The 16,824-nt window shown below is 39.7% G+C and overlaps 1 protein-coding gene across 2 annotated transcripts in view; it reads right to left on the reverse strand.

The window, feature by feature from the left end:
- RSU1 (Ras suppressor protein 1) overlaps window positions 1–8,706 on the reverse strand; it is a 202,520-nt gene extending 193,814 nt beyond the window's left edge. The window contains exons 1-2 of one of the 2 annotated variants that reach the window (XM_090268019.1): window positions 8,438–8,706; window positions 8,096–8,207 (exon numbers count right to left, since the gene is read on the reverse strand). In XM_090268019.1, coding sequence (XP_090124145.1) covers window positions 8,096–8,204 — 109 coding nt within the window. In that variant the 5' untranslated portion in view covers window positions 8,205–8,207; window positions 8,438–8,706. The remainder of the gene's footprint in view (window positions 1–8,095; window positions 8,208–8,437) is intronic. The other variant, XM_090268018.1, reaches the window with a different exon arrangement.
- Window positions 8,707–16,824: the final 8,118 nt, after the last annotated feature.

A 16,824-nucleotide genomic window follows, 5' to 3' on the forward strand; every position in this document is an offset into this window, starting at 1 on the left:
GTCCTGTCTCCCACTATCTTATGGCCCTGGCGAGCTGGCAGCCAACTAGGCACAGGCACCGCGGGCAGACAGTATAGACAAATCAGGCCAGGGACACCTAACAGGTGCCCAACTTGTAGCCATGCCCACAACACCCACAGCACTGGCCGGAACGTACCCTAGATTAAGAAAAGAATTAGAACAATGTAAGAAAAACCTGAAGAATTTTCCCATTCCCTCAGAGCAGCCAATGTTTCCCCTTAGGGACGTCTCCATGGGCACAGGACAAATTGGATATGTCAAATACTCCTTCAACAAGCACTGAAGTTAGAAACTTCAAGTGCGATATGAAGCACTTGATAGAGGACCCCTTTGGATTGGCAGAACAATTAGATCAGTTCCTTGGACACAGCATATACATGTGGTTGGAATTAATGTCTATATTAGACATCTTCAGTGCGGAAGAGAGGGGAATGATCAAATGGGCTGCTATGAGTATTTGGGAAAGGGAACATCCTGCTGCTCAGGGAATTGTCCCAGCCGAACGGAAGTTTCCCATTATAGACCCTGAATAGGATAATAACAGGCCAGAGGAGAGGGCTCAGATGAGAGAGCTTGGGAGCCTCATCATCAAGGGAATCAAGGAGTCCATTCCCCAAGCACAGAATGTCTCCAAGGCATTAGAGATACAGCAAGAAAGAGATGAAATCCATCAGCATTCCTACAGAAGCTCAGGGAACAGATGAGAAAGTATTCTGGTCTAAATCCAGAGAACGCTGTAGGGCAGGGACTCTTAAAAGTCACCGTTGTAACAGAAACTAGCTAGAAATTTGTAAGAAACTGCAGAAGGTAGATGAATGAGCCAGATAGAACAATTGAAAAACTCCTCAGGAAAGCTCAGAAAGTGTACGTTAGTAGAGAGGAGGAGAAGCAGGAACTTCAAAAAGCTGCAGGATATCTCTGCAAATCTAGAAACTTTTATCTGCCAGATATTGAGTTTGAGTATAGTCCTTCACAGTGTGGAATAGAGAAAGGATTGGAAGCATGTTATGGTTAAATCTAAAGAAGTAAAGTGTATTTAGAAAGTTTGTGAAAGTCGTAATGATAAAAATGAAAGTTATGGAAGTTTTATCCTGGTAAAAGGAAACCTCAGCTCCTTGTGTTCTGATTTTATAAAAGCATATTTTGGTCTGTTCTGTTGTGGAAATCTCTGTATCTGTTTTTGAACAATGAGACCTAGGAAAGGCCATCTGTAAACCGGTCGGCAAAAATTCCTTTTGCCACCCAGGACCCAGGAAGGGTTATTCAGGGCTGCTGAGTGCTCCAGCCTGGGCAAGTGAATATGTCTCTGCCAAGGGCATGTCTCTCTAGGAGGCCAGTGGACATACTGGAGAGAGAGGGCCTAGCTGTCTGTGTTTTGAATTATTGCTCTGTTTATGCTCTGAAAGGAAAAAAATTGAGGTTTCCCAGGGAAAGTTTAAACTTCTCATGAAAGAAAGGGAACCAGGGGAAGTGTAAGGTATGAAAATGAAAAAGGTTTGTTAGAAGTTTATAAAGGTTTTGAAAAGAAATTGTATGGTTTTAGTAATGGAAGGTATAATGCATGAAAACACAATTTTGAAGGACAAGGATTTTCCTTCATACCTTTATATTTTTCTCTCTACCTGATCCCTCCATTATTTGAAATCCTAAGAAGTAAAAAATGATATAAGGTTCCTTTGCATAAAACTAATAAGACCAGTTGCTAATGTTGGTTTTGTCAGCAAAGACTTTGACTGGGATGTCATGCCTGAAGGAGGCATGCCTAGGCTCTGGTTGTTACCAGAAAGCCCTGAGGAACGGGAGTTGACTTTCAGGGCTAATAAAAGCCAAGGAGGAAAAAGCCTGATATCCTGGTTGGTTGTGCGGTTCATGGTAATCTTTCTAGGGAAGGAACGAAGGTTGCTTTCCTGAAAGATGGCTAGGAGGAACCTTAAGGCACAATGGAAAACCTGAAGGACTTGGAAAATGCATGGGTTTTACAGGCAAGGCCAGATGGCAAGTGTGTGGCTCAGCTTCTGTGCCCAGAGGGCTGACTAAAGGTCACCCTGAAGGTTCCTCATGTGAGTTCCAGCAAAGCAGACTTAAAAGATTACATGTGATCAACTGCTGCTCTTCTTGTGTTTACACAAATGAACGGGCTAAATTAAAACTGGACTTAGTGCAGTCCCTTTAATGACAAGGAGGGTAATCGTAAGGAGAAAAATCATGATATGAGGAAAATCACAATGCTCAGTGGTAGGCTATAAACTAGTGCAGATGTCTTTAAAAGTTTAAGAAGTTAAAAGTAGGTTTGTAACATCTTCAAAAATGTTTAATCTACAGGCAAGGAGGACCTGTCAAATTGCCACTGTTAAATATCATTCCAGCAAAGGCCCTGTGATTGGCAATCGGAAAGGAATGATCACATCAGCTCTTGTCTCCCCTCCCTCATAGTAGTAGCAGGCATCCTTACTGCTTTAGGCTGCTGTATTATTCCCTGCATCAGAGGTTTAGTTTGGAGATTAATTGAGACTGCACTAACTAAACAGATGCCAGTAATTTACCAACGGAATAATGTCCTCCTTCTGGAGGCTGAAGAAAATCCTTGCTATGGGGCAGAGAAACGAGAAATTCTCATGAGTTTTGAAGGGACAAATTAGAAGCTTGAGTAGTCAATTTTCTAAAGGAGAGGGGGCATTGTTAGGGATAAAGAAGCAAGCTAGTGACTCTCAAACCAGTAGGAGATAATTAACAGATGAATCATGGAAAAGGGGCGAGTAAATGACATTCTGCAGCTCCTCACACATCTCTGGGATCAAAAGGAGGAACAGTGTTGTCACCAAACACGGAGAAATGAGAAGATGTAGCTAGATATCTTTCCAAATAAGTTGGAGATAGATCTATAACTAGATTACCCTTAGTTAATCACACCCCGAGTTAAGTAGTTAATTGCGTTAGATTGTGAACCCAGATTAACCAATAATGGAGAAACAGGGGAGAGGAAGAGGGGAGGGAGAGCTAAACGCATTACTATAAAACCAGCTTTCTTTGTCTACTTCACAAACACATCCTCCTGGCTGGCGGTGCACCCGACTCTGCAGACTCGTGAATAAACACTTTGCTTTGCTGCTCAAGTCCCGTGTCCCCGTTTTTTTATTGTGAGCATTTCTCACAACATAGAAAAAAATGAAGAAAAATAAAAATTAAGGGATAATTTTAAAAATAACAGCAATCTAAATCTATAAGAATCCTAAAGTGCCAAATCTTCCAGGGTCTAATAAAACACATAAAAACATCAACACAGGATACAAATGTCTCACTTGGTGAAATTAACAGTGATATTCTTGGTTCAGGCCACTGCAGGGGAACTGATGACATCTGAGGCTTACCAGGCTCACCTGGAAATTCCCATTAACAGTTAATAACATGTCACGTGAACACACTCAGTAGCAGGCATAGTGCTCAGCAGTTGACATACTGGGTTGGTCCAAACATCCGTTTTTTTACGTAAAATAAAAGACATATTTTTCGTTTTCACCAATAACTATTGATTTAGGTATTTTGAGTATGTCAGCTTTCTCCTGCTATTCGCTTCTAGTGGGTAGAGGCCAGCAGGGCTGCTCAACATCTTCCAATGCATAAGACAGCCCCACAGCAAAGATTTATTTGGCCAAAATGTCAATAATATCAAGAAACTTTGCAAACTACTTTTGACACATTCAATCAGTCACAGCACCTTCTTCATACACTGCACAAATCTTTTTTTGTGTTTCAGTTGTGTTTTTACCTTTCCTGAAGTAATAAAGTATAATACACTGAAAATGTTACATATTTTCTTTCATCTTCAATATTAGAATCGCTGCACAGAAATTGACCAATTCTGATTTATTTTTTTAAATACATGCTGATATGACAGCTGTCACCATACAGTCTAAGAAAATTGTTTCAAATGAAGTTAAAGACATCTAAGCACTACTAGAGCCACCGTAAGGAAAAGACTAAACAAAATTTTTAGCCAACCCAATACATCAGTGCACTCAGCACTGAAAACATCTCCTTTGGACAATGAGGAAACTGAGGCTCAGAAAGGTTAAGTAGTCTCGCTCAAGTTTCATAGCAGTAAGCAGAAGATGGAGAATTTGAAGCCTCTCTATTGAACTCCAAGGCCTCACTCACAAGCACTGTCCTCTTCTGCCTCTAACCACAGGATGTTGTTACAGAGTGAGGATGTCCAAAAACCCCCAGAGCCTGTGGGTTGGGGGATGGGGAAATGGGAACAACTTTTAAGATGCCTTTGCATGACTATGGCTAGAAGCTTAGTGTCTCAGTTATGCAAACGGCTTTGGTTCTTCCAAGGCCCCAAGAAGACAGAAGGTGTTTTGACCATGGAATGGTATGGAAAGAGCATACAGAGCCTGTGCAAGGTTCTGTGAATGGTCAGAACTGGTTACCACACCCACTACATCAGAAAACGTGGTCAGGGGTTTAAAAATAGGCAGCAGACATTTTTAGCGAGGATATTCATGTGATTTTGAGAAGAGGAGAGGAGATCCACGCAGTTTGCAGGAAGGAAGATCTCCATGCAGTTTTGAGAAGAGAAGAGGAGATCCACGCAGTTTGCAAGGAAGGAGGAGAACACTATGCAGCTTTGAAAGGAAAGGGAGAACCCTATGCACTTTGAAAGGAGGCTGGAAACTCCACATGGTTCTACATTAAGAGCTGGAGAGTACCCACTGCAACACAGGCAAAACCTCCCCAGTCAGGCTCGAATGATTGGGAGCTGCTGGTAAAACTGAACTGTGTCTGGGAAGAAGGAAGTCTATATCTTTGACTTTTCTAAAACTAGCCTGGTGTGGTAGGGGGAGGCAGAACTGTGTGTTTGTGGGTGTTTTAAAGAAAATAAGACTTAACAGTAGAAATCCGCAAATAATCTAAATCTATATAACTATTAAATAAACAATTCTTTTTCTTTTCACCAAACTCTGGTATTGAGAGTTATGCTGCTGGCGGCGGGCAATTGGGCCCCTAACTAAACAGCCCCTGGGTTCTCTTTCAACTGGAGCAGCCCAGGGGTTCTGTTACAATGTGACCATATCTAGAATCTGGCAGAAAATTCTAGAACCTGTCTGGCTGTCTCTGGCCTAGGAAGTTTTCTCCATCAGAAAGTTTTTGATACCTAAGCTCCTGAAAACATTTAAGGCAATTTACTGTCTCAGAGGAAATGCTGCACTTATAAGACACAATTCTCCCAAGCAGAAAGATGGACATTTCATACAATGAGAATAAACACAAAACCTCCACTCTTATCTTCAGAACTTAATTCCTGCTTATCTTTTGAGAAATTAAAAAACATAAGGACAATGAAGGGAAAGTATGAGACACAATAACCACTCTCTGTCCATGCAAATGAACTATCCTGAGTTTAATCCCAACACTAATGCATAAAACCTCATCATGACAGTTAGAATGGTATAAGTATAGGAATATGGGACTTCTTTAACTACAATTAATATAACCATGCCAAATATTTTAATATGTAAAATATTAGAACATGTATAGTAAGTATTATATGCACTACTGATACATGAATACCAGATGAGGAATGGGCTTCTGAACCCTCTAGGCTCCAGAAGTCCAGCAGCCAGGGAATTACAGCCCCTCCTTGAGTCTACACACACTACAGAGGCTAAATTCACTTCCACTGAATTTCTCCTTAAGCTACTTCTCCAGGAAAATTTAAGAATAACCTCATTTTTCACCACCTCATATTATATCAGAAATGTCTTTCAGGAAGCAAGTGACTATCTTTTCTTCTTCAATAAAAGCCAAAGCCTCAAAGACATAATGCAACTGAACCAAAACAACCATACCACTATTAAAGAAAAAATCCTCTTCAAGCCTGAAAAGTATTCTTCTGCTGAAAGTTACCTCTTTCTTCAAGTCCATGAGAAATACGGTGCCAAGGAGCACCATTCAGCCTTAGGGCCAAAAGCTCAACAGAGCCAGGCCTTCTCCTGGACGCTCACCATCTCCCCTCTCCATAGCAGCAGGATCACAGCAGAGCCAGGCAGGGGCAGCTCGGGGACACATCGAGACCCACAAGTGCCAATTCAGTACCAGAGACATCTGCTCTGTTGCTGTCACCAGGAAACCATCACCACTGAGAGAGGCCAACACATACCAGAAGGCTGAGATGTTAATGAGTACAAAAGGGAAGCTTAATGGCAGGTATCTTCCTAAGAGGGACCGAGTGGGAATTGTCTACAACTTTTCATCTCCTTTTCAGAGGCACATCAATTGCAGCAACCCCAATCTCTGTCCCAGGCACAAACCATGGAGTCAAGTCACTCTGACTCTGCTCTCTCCATGCCTAACAAGCAATGCAACATCTCCGAGGGTCCTCTGAACTCTTCCCCTTCTTCTCCAGTGTCACATCTGGGTCTAGATCTCATTAACTCACAGGCCTATTCCAGCCTTCTTCCAACCACCAAACATTTTTGAGCACTACTATGCTCCAGGCAATATTATAAAGAAGGCAAATATGAATATTGCACAGCTCTAGCCCTCCAGTCTCCCAGTGGGGAAGAGAGATATCTACATGAAAAACACATTACACGGCCTGCAAACCAAGTGTCGCTGGTTCGATTCCCAGTCAGGGCACATGACTAGGTTGCACGGCAGGTCCCCAGTTGGGGGCAGGTGAGAGAAAACTGCACATTGATGTTTCTCTCCCTCTCGCCTCTCCCGTCTCTCTAAAAACAGATAAATAAAATAAAATAAGTAACCTTGTTAAAAAATAAATTAAAAAAAAAAAAACACATTACAATCCTAAGTAACAAGAGTCATGAAGCAAGGGATGTCTAACTAACACTTTACCTGTATTAGTCAGGACTTCGGTTAACTATGTCTACTTGATAGAGACACAGGCTTTACCTAGGCTGTGATATCTGAGCTGACTCTTTATAAAAAGAAAAAATATTTTGGGTGAAGAGGACTGGAGAGGGAGGAGACAAAACTTGGGCATACAGTCCTGAAAGTACGTGCCCTGGTTCAGGAAGGGCAGTGAGGCAGAATGGCTGGGATGCTAAATGGATGGAAGGGATGGGAGCTAAGGTAGGCTGTGGTCAGGAAGGCCTTGCATGTCACATCCAGGGAACTGGAGTATTACTGTTGGTAATGAACAACTAGAAGTATTTAAGGGAGAAAGTCCATGCTGAAGCCACATTCAACCCAAAGAGTGTTTTGTTTCACCGTTATAAAGTATTTTTTCAAATATTGAAATTAGTTGCCAAGTTCTAAACACTAGTAAATTTCATCTAGGTACTTGGTTACTTAAAAAAACAAAAACGGAGGGGTGGGCAACACTGAGCCAACATACTCAGGTGGTAATGATTGTTTGGATCTGAGTAGCATGTGGGATACCCTTAAGAGGTTCATGACCATCCTCACCTGTCTCCCACCAGCCTTTGGGTTTGTAATCCCTGGTTTAAAGGACAGAAGGACACAAAGAGACCTATGTAACAAGAAAAATAGCACTGAAAGCAACAGTTATTAAATGACGGGGACTGTAAAAAGGGAAGCAAGAGGAAAAGTTATGAAGACATCACAGTAATACAAGTTGGGGATAACAAAAGCCTGACCTAAAGAGAACACAGACCCAGAAAGCGATAGTGAGTCAAGAAACGTTTAAGGTGCTCCAGGCACAAGAACACTCATCACATGACATTTATTCAGGGGCCAAAGACCATGTCAAAAGAAGAGAAGAACGATTCAGAAATGACTTTCAATTAAAAAATAAAGTGGCTGTAAGGTAAACTGTGTAGATAATCCACTGGAAAGCCATAAATCAGCACCAATAAGATACAGCAGCAATCGTCTGTGTGATTCTTGCCCTGGCTCCCATGACCATTTTCCAGTCAAAACAGAGCAAATTCTGATCGCAAACTTCCTGAGCTAAGGTCTTGACAAGTGACGTTTACAAGCACAGGGTGGAATATAAACCATAAGAATCCCTCACACCATGACCGGCAGTTCCTTGGAAAACTTGGAAGCCCTTCCAGCTCCTCCAAGAGAAAGGCGCTGCCCGAGAACTCACACAGGCCGTTGACATCCAGCATGTTGGATATGCCGCGGTCACTCATGTCCACTTCCGGCTGGTTCTTCTCCCGGCTCTCTTCCACCAACTTTTTCAGAGACTTGGACATGATCTGTACCAAACGACAACAGCACAGCACGTGGGTGAAGGCAGGGCAGTGCAGGGACAGAAATGAGGGGACCCTGTCTGGCACTCTCGGTTTTCCCCTGGCCCTGGAAAGCGAGCATCAACCGGCAGGGTCCGGGTGCAGGGGGAAGGACAGGGCGGGGCAGCAGAGTGGGAAGGGTCCAGCACCCCTCCGGCCAACCTGACGCAAGCAAAGTCAAGTGCAATGCCACACACACACTCACTGCGGAGGGCAGCACCTAACAGGTTGGGCGTGGAGACGGCAGGCGCCCGCAGGGTACACTTCGGCGGTGAAAGATGCACTCCGCAGGGGCTAAAGTGGAACCGGAGCGAGGAACACGCCCGGTCCCCGAGCTCCGCGCAGGCGCATTCGGTGCCACTGGCAGCACCACGCCCAGCTAGCGTTCTTGCCCGACCCTTCCCAAATTAGGAGAACAGTTTACTAGACTTGGCCGCAGGGCGAGGTTCCGCCTATATAAGAACGCATCCGCTCTTCGGCTTCGAAGCCCCGCCCCTCTACAGAGTAGTTCATCCGCCAGGAATCCGGCTTTGGAATTCGGATTGGACCGCAGTTGGCGCGTGCGCATTAGTGTTAGTGCAGACTCGGTTGGTATATAGAAGCTGAGAGTAGTGTGGGCGGAAGTGGGGAAGTTTAGGAAGTGGCTGTAGATGGAACGTTGTAGCTGAGGTTGGTTCCTGGGGAAGCTACAAATAAACTTTCTCAGTAGCCTCCTTCTATAGTTGTGAATCCACTTATTAGAAGTTGCTACCGTGAGTCCCATATCCATGATTGTGTCTCCCGCTATATTATGAGCTCGTCAAAGTCAAGAACTACATAGCGCCCAGCCATGGACCTCTGTATCACATGAAGAAAATACCAAAATAAATAAACAACTTCTCTTTTCTAGTACTACACCCAAAATTGTCACGTTTTATTTTGCTTTCTATTGAATGATGGATGATTTCATTATACACTTTTAATTTCTTGTAATCGTTTTTACGATATCACAAAGATCTCACTTTATACTCCTCTCCATTACTTGGAATCCAGTCAATTATTCTTGAAGACTAGGAACCCACTAACTTAGGGATCTTTAAAATGATTCTCTCTGTCCTTCCAGCTGAGTGGTTATCTGATTTCACCTGGTTCCTGGGTTTTGACTGACATCTCTTTGTGTACATCTTGCTGGAGTACCTCTGTTTACTAAATTATGTTCTCTCAACTATCCCTTTTTATGTGTATTTACCTAGTTCTTTGCCATTCTTGCTGCTGTAATTCTTTCTCCGTCTGCTGATTCTTGTTTGTCCTTTCATATTCAAGCATGAAGGTCTGGGAGGATTTTTCTAGATAGCTGGTGTGGGAGCTCTTATGTTCATGTGTATTTGTTTCCCTCATGGGTTGGTATTAATTTTCCCGGGGCTGTCTGTTAAATTTCTTTAGAGGTGAGAACCCAGTGTTATGCCTTCATGTCATCACAAGACTGCCTTTGCGGGTGGAGGGAAGTGATGAATTGTGAGCACCAGCTAGTACCGTTCTATTACTTCTGGTCTCACCTTCTCACACTGCACCTACCATCCCCACATCCAGATAACACCTGGAAAATTTATTCCCAATTCTGCTGCATTTCTCTCTTGAAATTATTTTGGGCTGCAATTTCTTGTCTTTCTGTTTCATTTGTTAGCATGCTTCCATTCACATCCTGTTTTCCAGAAATTTTCACTCCCTTGTAATTTTCCTCTCATTCTCTTCAATTTACTTTCCAGAAATTTTCAATTCCTTGTATTCCCTTCACATTCTCTTCAACTTACTAGTGCAGTTTTTTATGAGATGTGTTCCTAAGTCCCAGATTTCGATACTATGGGAAGAGGTCCAGCTTCCTGGATATTCCACCCATGCTGTTACCCAAAGCTCCGTGCCTAGGTGGGCCCCACACATTATTTAATGCTCTGCTGTCACCGTCTTGAAATGTTTAATAATTTTAAAAACATTTTCCTTTTGCACTGAGCCTTGAAAATTATTTAGCCAATCCTGCATGGAAAAGTCAATATTTATCAAAGTGTAAATCGTTTCTGCAGCATCACTGCCAAATGCTCTGCCTACATACAGTCTATGCTTCAGTGTTTTCCATTAGCAGAAATGTACTATCCCCACTCCTGGACCCACAGAGTGGGCCAATCACAGAGTATGGAAAATGGATGGTCCCCTTGAGGCACACTAGATTATGACAGCTAGTTAATTTACATAAATAACTATATAACTCACTAATTTTAAAAATGTCTTTTTTTATGCTCTAAACTATTTATAATAAACTACATACTTGAGTGGCATATAGAAAGTTGCCAAATTAAAATTTGAAAAGCACATTTTTTTATCAAATATCCAACAATTATATTATTTTTATTCCAATGATTTTTCCCCATTAAATGATAGCTATGGGTTGACTTTTGTCTCAGTAAGTAAAAAAAATAAAATTCTTTCATTAACATTATTTTGATGTATACTCTCTAAGTTTTATGAAACTAAAATTTTAATTACATTAAATTTTTTCAAGGTTATATAACAGCCATTCTCGGCGGTGCAGATAGACTCTCAGGAAGCTACACCATCGTCTCTCGAGACGGACGGCTGCCGAATCCTTCAGGTACGATGGGAGGCTCTCTCTAAGGCAGCTGCTGAGATTAGAATTACAGCTTCATTGCTCAAGTTTTATGTAACTTTACCCTACCTCATTCTTCTAATGTGTAACATGGGGCGATGGTTCTTCATATTTTATGTCGGTGAGTGATATATCAGAATGATGCCTGGCATATATCATATATATAGATATCAGTTCTCATTTTTTATTAATAAAATTAATGGTGTTTGTGTTCCCTTGGTGAACAATTGGCAGATGTTTATCAAAATCCTTCTGTTAAGTGGAGTTGAACACATATCCTAAGTATCTTTTAGTGTCAAACTGTCATCAGCCCCATCTCTTCCCTGGGCCATTCTTTGCAAGAGTACCTGAAGTGTCAGATGTCTCTGGGTCCAGGGAGAGCCTGTGGTGACCTATTGCTGAGCTATCCCTGCCAGTTCCCTGGTGGCCAGATAAGGGTAACTTTGACCAGTGATGATGGCTAGACTTAACCTTGAAGACCAAAAGGCATGAGCTCTGTTCTTCATGCTTACTTATTTGTTTCAGGAGACAGGAAATCAGAGGGAGAGATGATCAGATGGTAAGTGGAAGCCTGCCTTACTCCCCCCACACATATCCTCCCAGTTCTGGGTTCTCAGACTATGAGTATAAAGGGTGGGTATTTCCAGGAGAATCGAATCAAAATGGCCACCAGGTAATGCTGGAACAAGGCCCTAAATCACCTTTCAATGTTGGCGTTAGTCCGTTGGTTACTGGATCATGAGGAAGCTCGAGGAGGAGGAGTTATTTGGGCTTGGCTAGTGTCACCTGCCGTGTACTCTCTCAAACAGGGTGTCTGGAATTCCCATTCTTACCTGGAGTGCGATGGAGTTAGAAGGTGAACATGAGACTTTCTTAGTTCAGTGTATGATTAGTTGCAAACAGTAGACGTTTCTTTCTCTTTAAATTTGTGCTTGGGTTGGTTCCTTCAGATCCATGTGGAATATCATTTTCCATTAACTTTTAACTAAGGCCTCCCTTTTCCCTACTCCTCAAACACATGTATTTTACATTATAGCCCGAAAGCAGCATTTTGGTGTATCTCAATATTCTGACAACCAGAATACCTATACCAAAGTGAACTAATTGATTGTCACTTCTGTCCAGGGGTCTGATTGCGAACAATGGAGCATCATGGTGATGCAATTTGGGAGCAGAAAAGTTATCAGTTGGCCACTAGATCTGGGAAGCTGTCTTAATGTAAAATTTCACCAGATAAAGAAATTGAGGATTTTTGCTGCAGGACTGACTCAGGAAACCAGGCAAGATAGAGCTGGGAAATAAGTGTTTTTGAAGTAGGGAGACGAATTACAAGTTGCGTGGCTGTTTTGTTCATTATTTTATCCTCAGTGTGTCTAGTACATGTCACATAGTAAATGCTTAATGAATGTTGTAAAGCAGAACCATAAGAAATGAGTTGGGTCTTATTAATGAGAGATGACATACATATAAAATAAAAACACCTTAAAGGCTCCACTAAAAAACTGTTATAACTAATAAACGAATTCAGTAAAGTAGCAGGATGCAAAGTCAACATACAGAAATCATTTATATTTCTATACACTAACAACAAACTATCTGAAAGGAGAATCAAGAAAGCAATTCCATTTAAAATTCCATCAAAAACAACAACAAAAAAATTAAGAATAAGTTTAACCAAGTAGGTGAAAGACCTGTTCACTGAAAACTATAGGACAGTGATTCCAGAGATTAAAGAAAATGCAAATAAATAGAAAGATATCCTCGGTTCTTGAATTGGAAGAATTAATATGGTAAAAAATGTCCATACTACCCAAAGCAATCTATAGAGTCAGTGCAATCCCCATCAAAATTCCACTGGCATTTTTTCACAGAAATAGAAAAAAAAAATCCCCAAATTTGTATGGAACCACAGAAGACCCCACATAGACTCTCCTTCTCAAACTATTCCTAAAAATTCAAGAGGATGGAAAACTCCCAAGGTCATTTTACAAGGCCGGCATTATTCTAATTTCAAAACCAGATAAAGATACTACAAAGAAAGAAAATTATAGGCCAATATCCCTGATAAAAATGGATGCAAACATTTTCAATGAAATATTAGCAAACCAAATTCAGCAATACAATAAAAGGACCATACACCATGAACAAGTGGGATTTATCCTGGGGATGTAAGGTCGGTACACTACCTGCAAATCAATTACCAGGATATACCACATAAACAAAATGAAGGATAAAAATCATATGATCATATCAATAGATACAGAAGAACAGTTTAAAAAATCTATCACCCATTTATAATAAAAACTTGCAGTAATGTGGGAATGGAGGGAACATACCAGCAATCCAGCCATATATGACAGACCCATAGCTAATGTTATGCTCAACAGGGAAAAACCAAAAGTGTTTTAAGATCAGGAGTAAGAGAGGGATGTCCACTTTGCTGCTCTTATTCCACATAGTACTGAATGCCTAGCCACAGCAATCAGACAAGAAGAAGAAATAAAAGACATCCAAATTGGAATGGAAGAAGTAAAACTGATTATATAATACTGTATATAGAGAAGCATAAAGACTCCACACAAAAAGAAACCCCTAAAATTAATAAATGAATTCAGTAAAGTAGCAAGATATAAAATAAATATTCAGAAATCCGTTTCATTGTTATACACAAATAATGAGCTATCAGAAAGGGAAACTAATAAAACAATGCCATTTATAATTGCTTAAAAACAAAAACAAAAACTCCTTGGAATAAATTTAACCAAGGAGGTAAAAGTTCTGTACCTGGAAAATTATAAGACACTGAAGAAAGAAATTGAAGAAGTTACATATAAATGAAAGCATATACAATGCTCATGGTTAGAAAGAATTTACATCATTAAAATATTCACACTGCCCAAAGCAATCTAGATATTTAACACAATTTTTATCAAAATGCCAAATGGTTTATTTCACAAAACTAGAAGACATAATCCAGAAATTTATATTGAACCACAAAAGACCTTGAATAGATACGGCAATCTTGAGAAAAAAGAACAAAGTTGGAGGGATCATGCTACCTGATATCAAACTATACTAAATGGCCATAGTAATCAAAACAACATAGTATTGGCATAAAAACAGACATACAGATCAATGGAACAGAATAGAGATCACAGAAATAAACCCACATCTATATGATCAATTAAAACAGGGTGGGGCAAAAGTAGGTTTTTAGCTGTTTGTATGGAAAATAATACAAAAATTAATAATACAAGAATAAACTCTGTTTTGTGTACTCACGTCTGTGACACCTATTTTTGCCCCATTTTGTATCTGACAAAGGAGGCAAGAACATACAATGGGGTAAAGAAAGTCTATTCATAAACAGTGCTTGGAAAATTGGACAGATGCACTTATAAAAATGAAACTAGACCACTTCCTTACACCATACACAGGAATGAACTAAAAATAAATTAAAGACTTAAGTGTAAGACTTAAATGTAAGACTTAAAACCATAAAAATCCTACAAGGAAATATAGGCAGTAAAATCTTGGGCATTTCTCATAGCAATATTTTTTTTCTGATATACCTGGTCAGGTAAGGGGAACAAAAGAAAAAAAAATAAATGAGACTACATCAAATTATAAAGTTTTTGCACATAACAGAAAACCATCAACAAAATGAAAATACAACCCACTGAATATGAGAATATACTTGCCAATGATACAGTCAATAAGAAGTTAATAAAAAAATTTATATTACTCAAAATTAAAAGTAACATAATCCAATTAAAAAGTGTTCAGAGGACCCAAATACACATTTCTCCAAATAGCCAAAAAACATAGAAAAAGATGCTCAACATTATTAATCAGAGAAATGAAGATTAAAACCACAATGAGATATCACCTAACACCTCTCAGAATGGCTATCATTAGTAATAAATCAACGAACAGCAAGTGTTGGAAAAAATGTGGAAAAAAGGAAAACTTCGTGTACTGTTGGTGGAAATACAGATTGGTGCATCCTCTATGGAAAAGAGTATGGAGGGTTCTCAAAAATTTTTAAATGGAACAGCCTTATGACCCTGTGATTCCACTTCTGGGTGTGTGTTCGAAGAAACCCAAACACTAATTTGAAAGAATATATGAACCCCTATGTTCGTTGCAGAATTATTTACAATAGCCAATTTGTGGAAGCAAGCCAAGTGCTCGTCAATAGATGAGTGTATAAAACAGCAGTGCTACATATATATAATGAAATTTTACTCAGACATAAAAAAGAATAAAATCTTACCAATGCAACAGTGTGGATGGACCTAAGTGAAATAAATCAGAGAAAGACAAATACCATATGATTTCACTTATATGTGGAATCTAAAGAATAGAATAAACAAACAAAATTGAAACAAATTCATTGATACAGAGAGCAGATTGATGGGAGCCAGAGAGGAGGTGGGTTAGGGAGCTGAGTGGAAAAGGTGAAGGGATTGAAAAGTACAAATATGATAGTCTATCAACTATGCTGTATACCTGAAACTAATACAAAATGATATTGAATGTAAATTGTAATTGAAAAATAAAAGAAGAAGAACAAAGCTAGAGACATCACACTTACTAAATTATATTATAATGCTATAGTAATCCAACAGTATGATACTGGCACTAAAAACAGGCACATAGATATAGATTAGTGAAACAGAGTAGGGAGCCCAGACATAGCCCCCCACATATATGGTCAAGTAATTTTTGATATGGGTTATCAAGTACATATAATGAGGAAAGGACAATTTCTTCAATAAATGGTGGTGGGAAAACTGGACAACCACATACAAAGAAAGGAAACCGAACCCCTATCTTATTTCACTCACAAAAATTAACTCAAAATGGATCAAAGATTTAAATGTAAGACCCGAGTCCATAAAACTGCTAGAAGAAAATATAGAGAAAAAGATCCATATCAGTCATGGCAATGAATTCTTGGATAAGTTACCAAAAGCACAGGCAGTGAAAACTAAAATAAACAAGTGGGTCTACATTCAACTAAAGAGCTCCTTCCCTGCCAAGGAAACAACCAATAAATTGAAAAGACAACCTACAGAATGGGAGAAAATGTTCTTTTTTCCTGTTTTAAGTTTTCAATCTTGAAATTGCATACTAATATTGACAGCGCTTTCTTCAACTTTATGTATGGCTCCTAAATATTCTAATATGCCTCCTAGGAAAGTGTGTCTCTCTGACTGAAAATGATTATTGTAGAAACCATTACTCTAATGACGTAATCTAAGATCAAATTATCTTTTATTGTTTGACAGCTGCATATGTTAATCTTGCTTTCAAATAAAACTCCCTTGTCATTTCATAGGTTATTGTTAAACTTTCTCCATATTCTGTAGCTTTGTGATTCATTTTTAGGTAAAAGAGGTAGATCTTCTACCAACTCCTATCAAATGTCGCCTTGATAGTTTTAGTGCTTTGTTTCTTTGGGTTTGATGGTGATTTTCACTGCATTCTTCATTCCTTCCAACAGCATATCATCCATAAAGTTGATGTATCCACCCATAATACAGAGTCAAAGGAAGCAGGAGTTTTTAAGATAGAAATATCTTTCTGATGGAGCTCTACTCTGTACAGAAACAATTTCTGTGGCATTTGAGTGTAAGAGTACAATAGAGTGAAACATTCCTGCAGCTTCTTCCATTCCCTTGGTTTCATGTTCTCAATAGGACTTAATTTGCACATTTAATATAAAGTTTCTTGCTTTGTTAAAGGCAGCAGAAAAGTTTATAGCAAGTGTTGTTTAACTATTTATAACTTCACATATTGTATTGTTAAACTAGGAACAGTTAATGCTGGTACTTATGGAAACTGAACCAGGGAGAAATTATCACTTAACTAATAGAATTAAATTCAAATGCAGTCTCTTGGCTCGGGAGTTCTTTCCTTGAAGGATTTATATACTTCGTC

Source organism: Furipterus horrens, unplaced genomic scaffold (assembly GCF_987537825.1).
Source record: "Furipterus horrens unplaced genomic scaffold, mFurHor1.1.pri manual_scaffold_2, whole genome shotgun sequence".
Taxonomy (NCBI): domain Eukaryota; kingdom Metazoa; phylum Chordata; class Mammalia; order Chiroptera; family Furipteridae; genus Furipterus; species Furipterus horrens.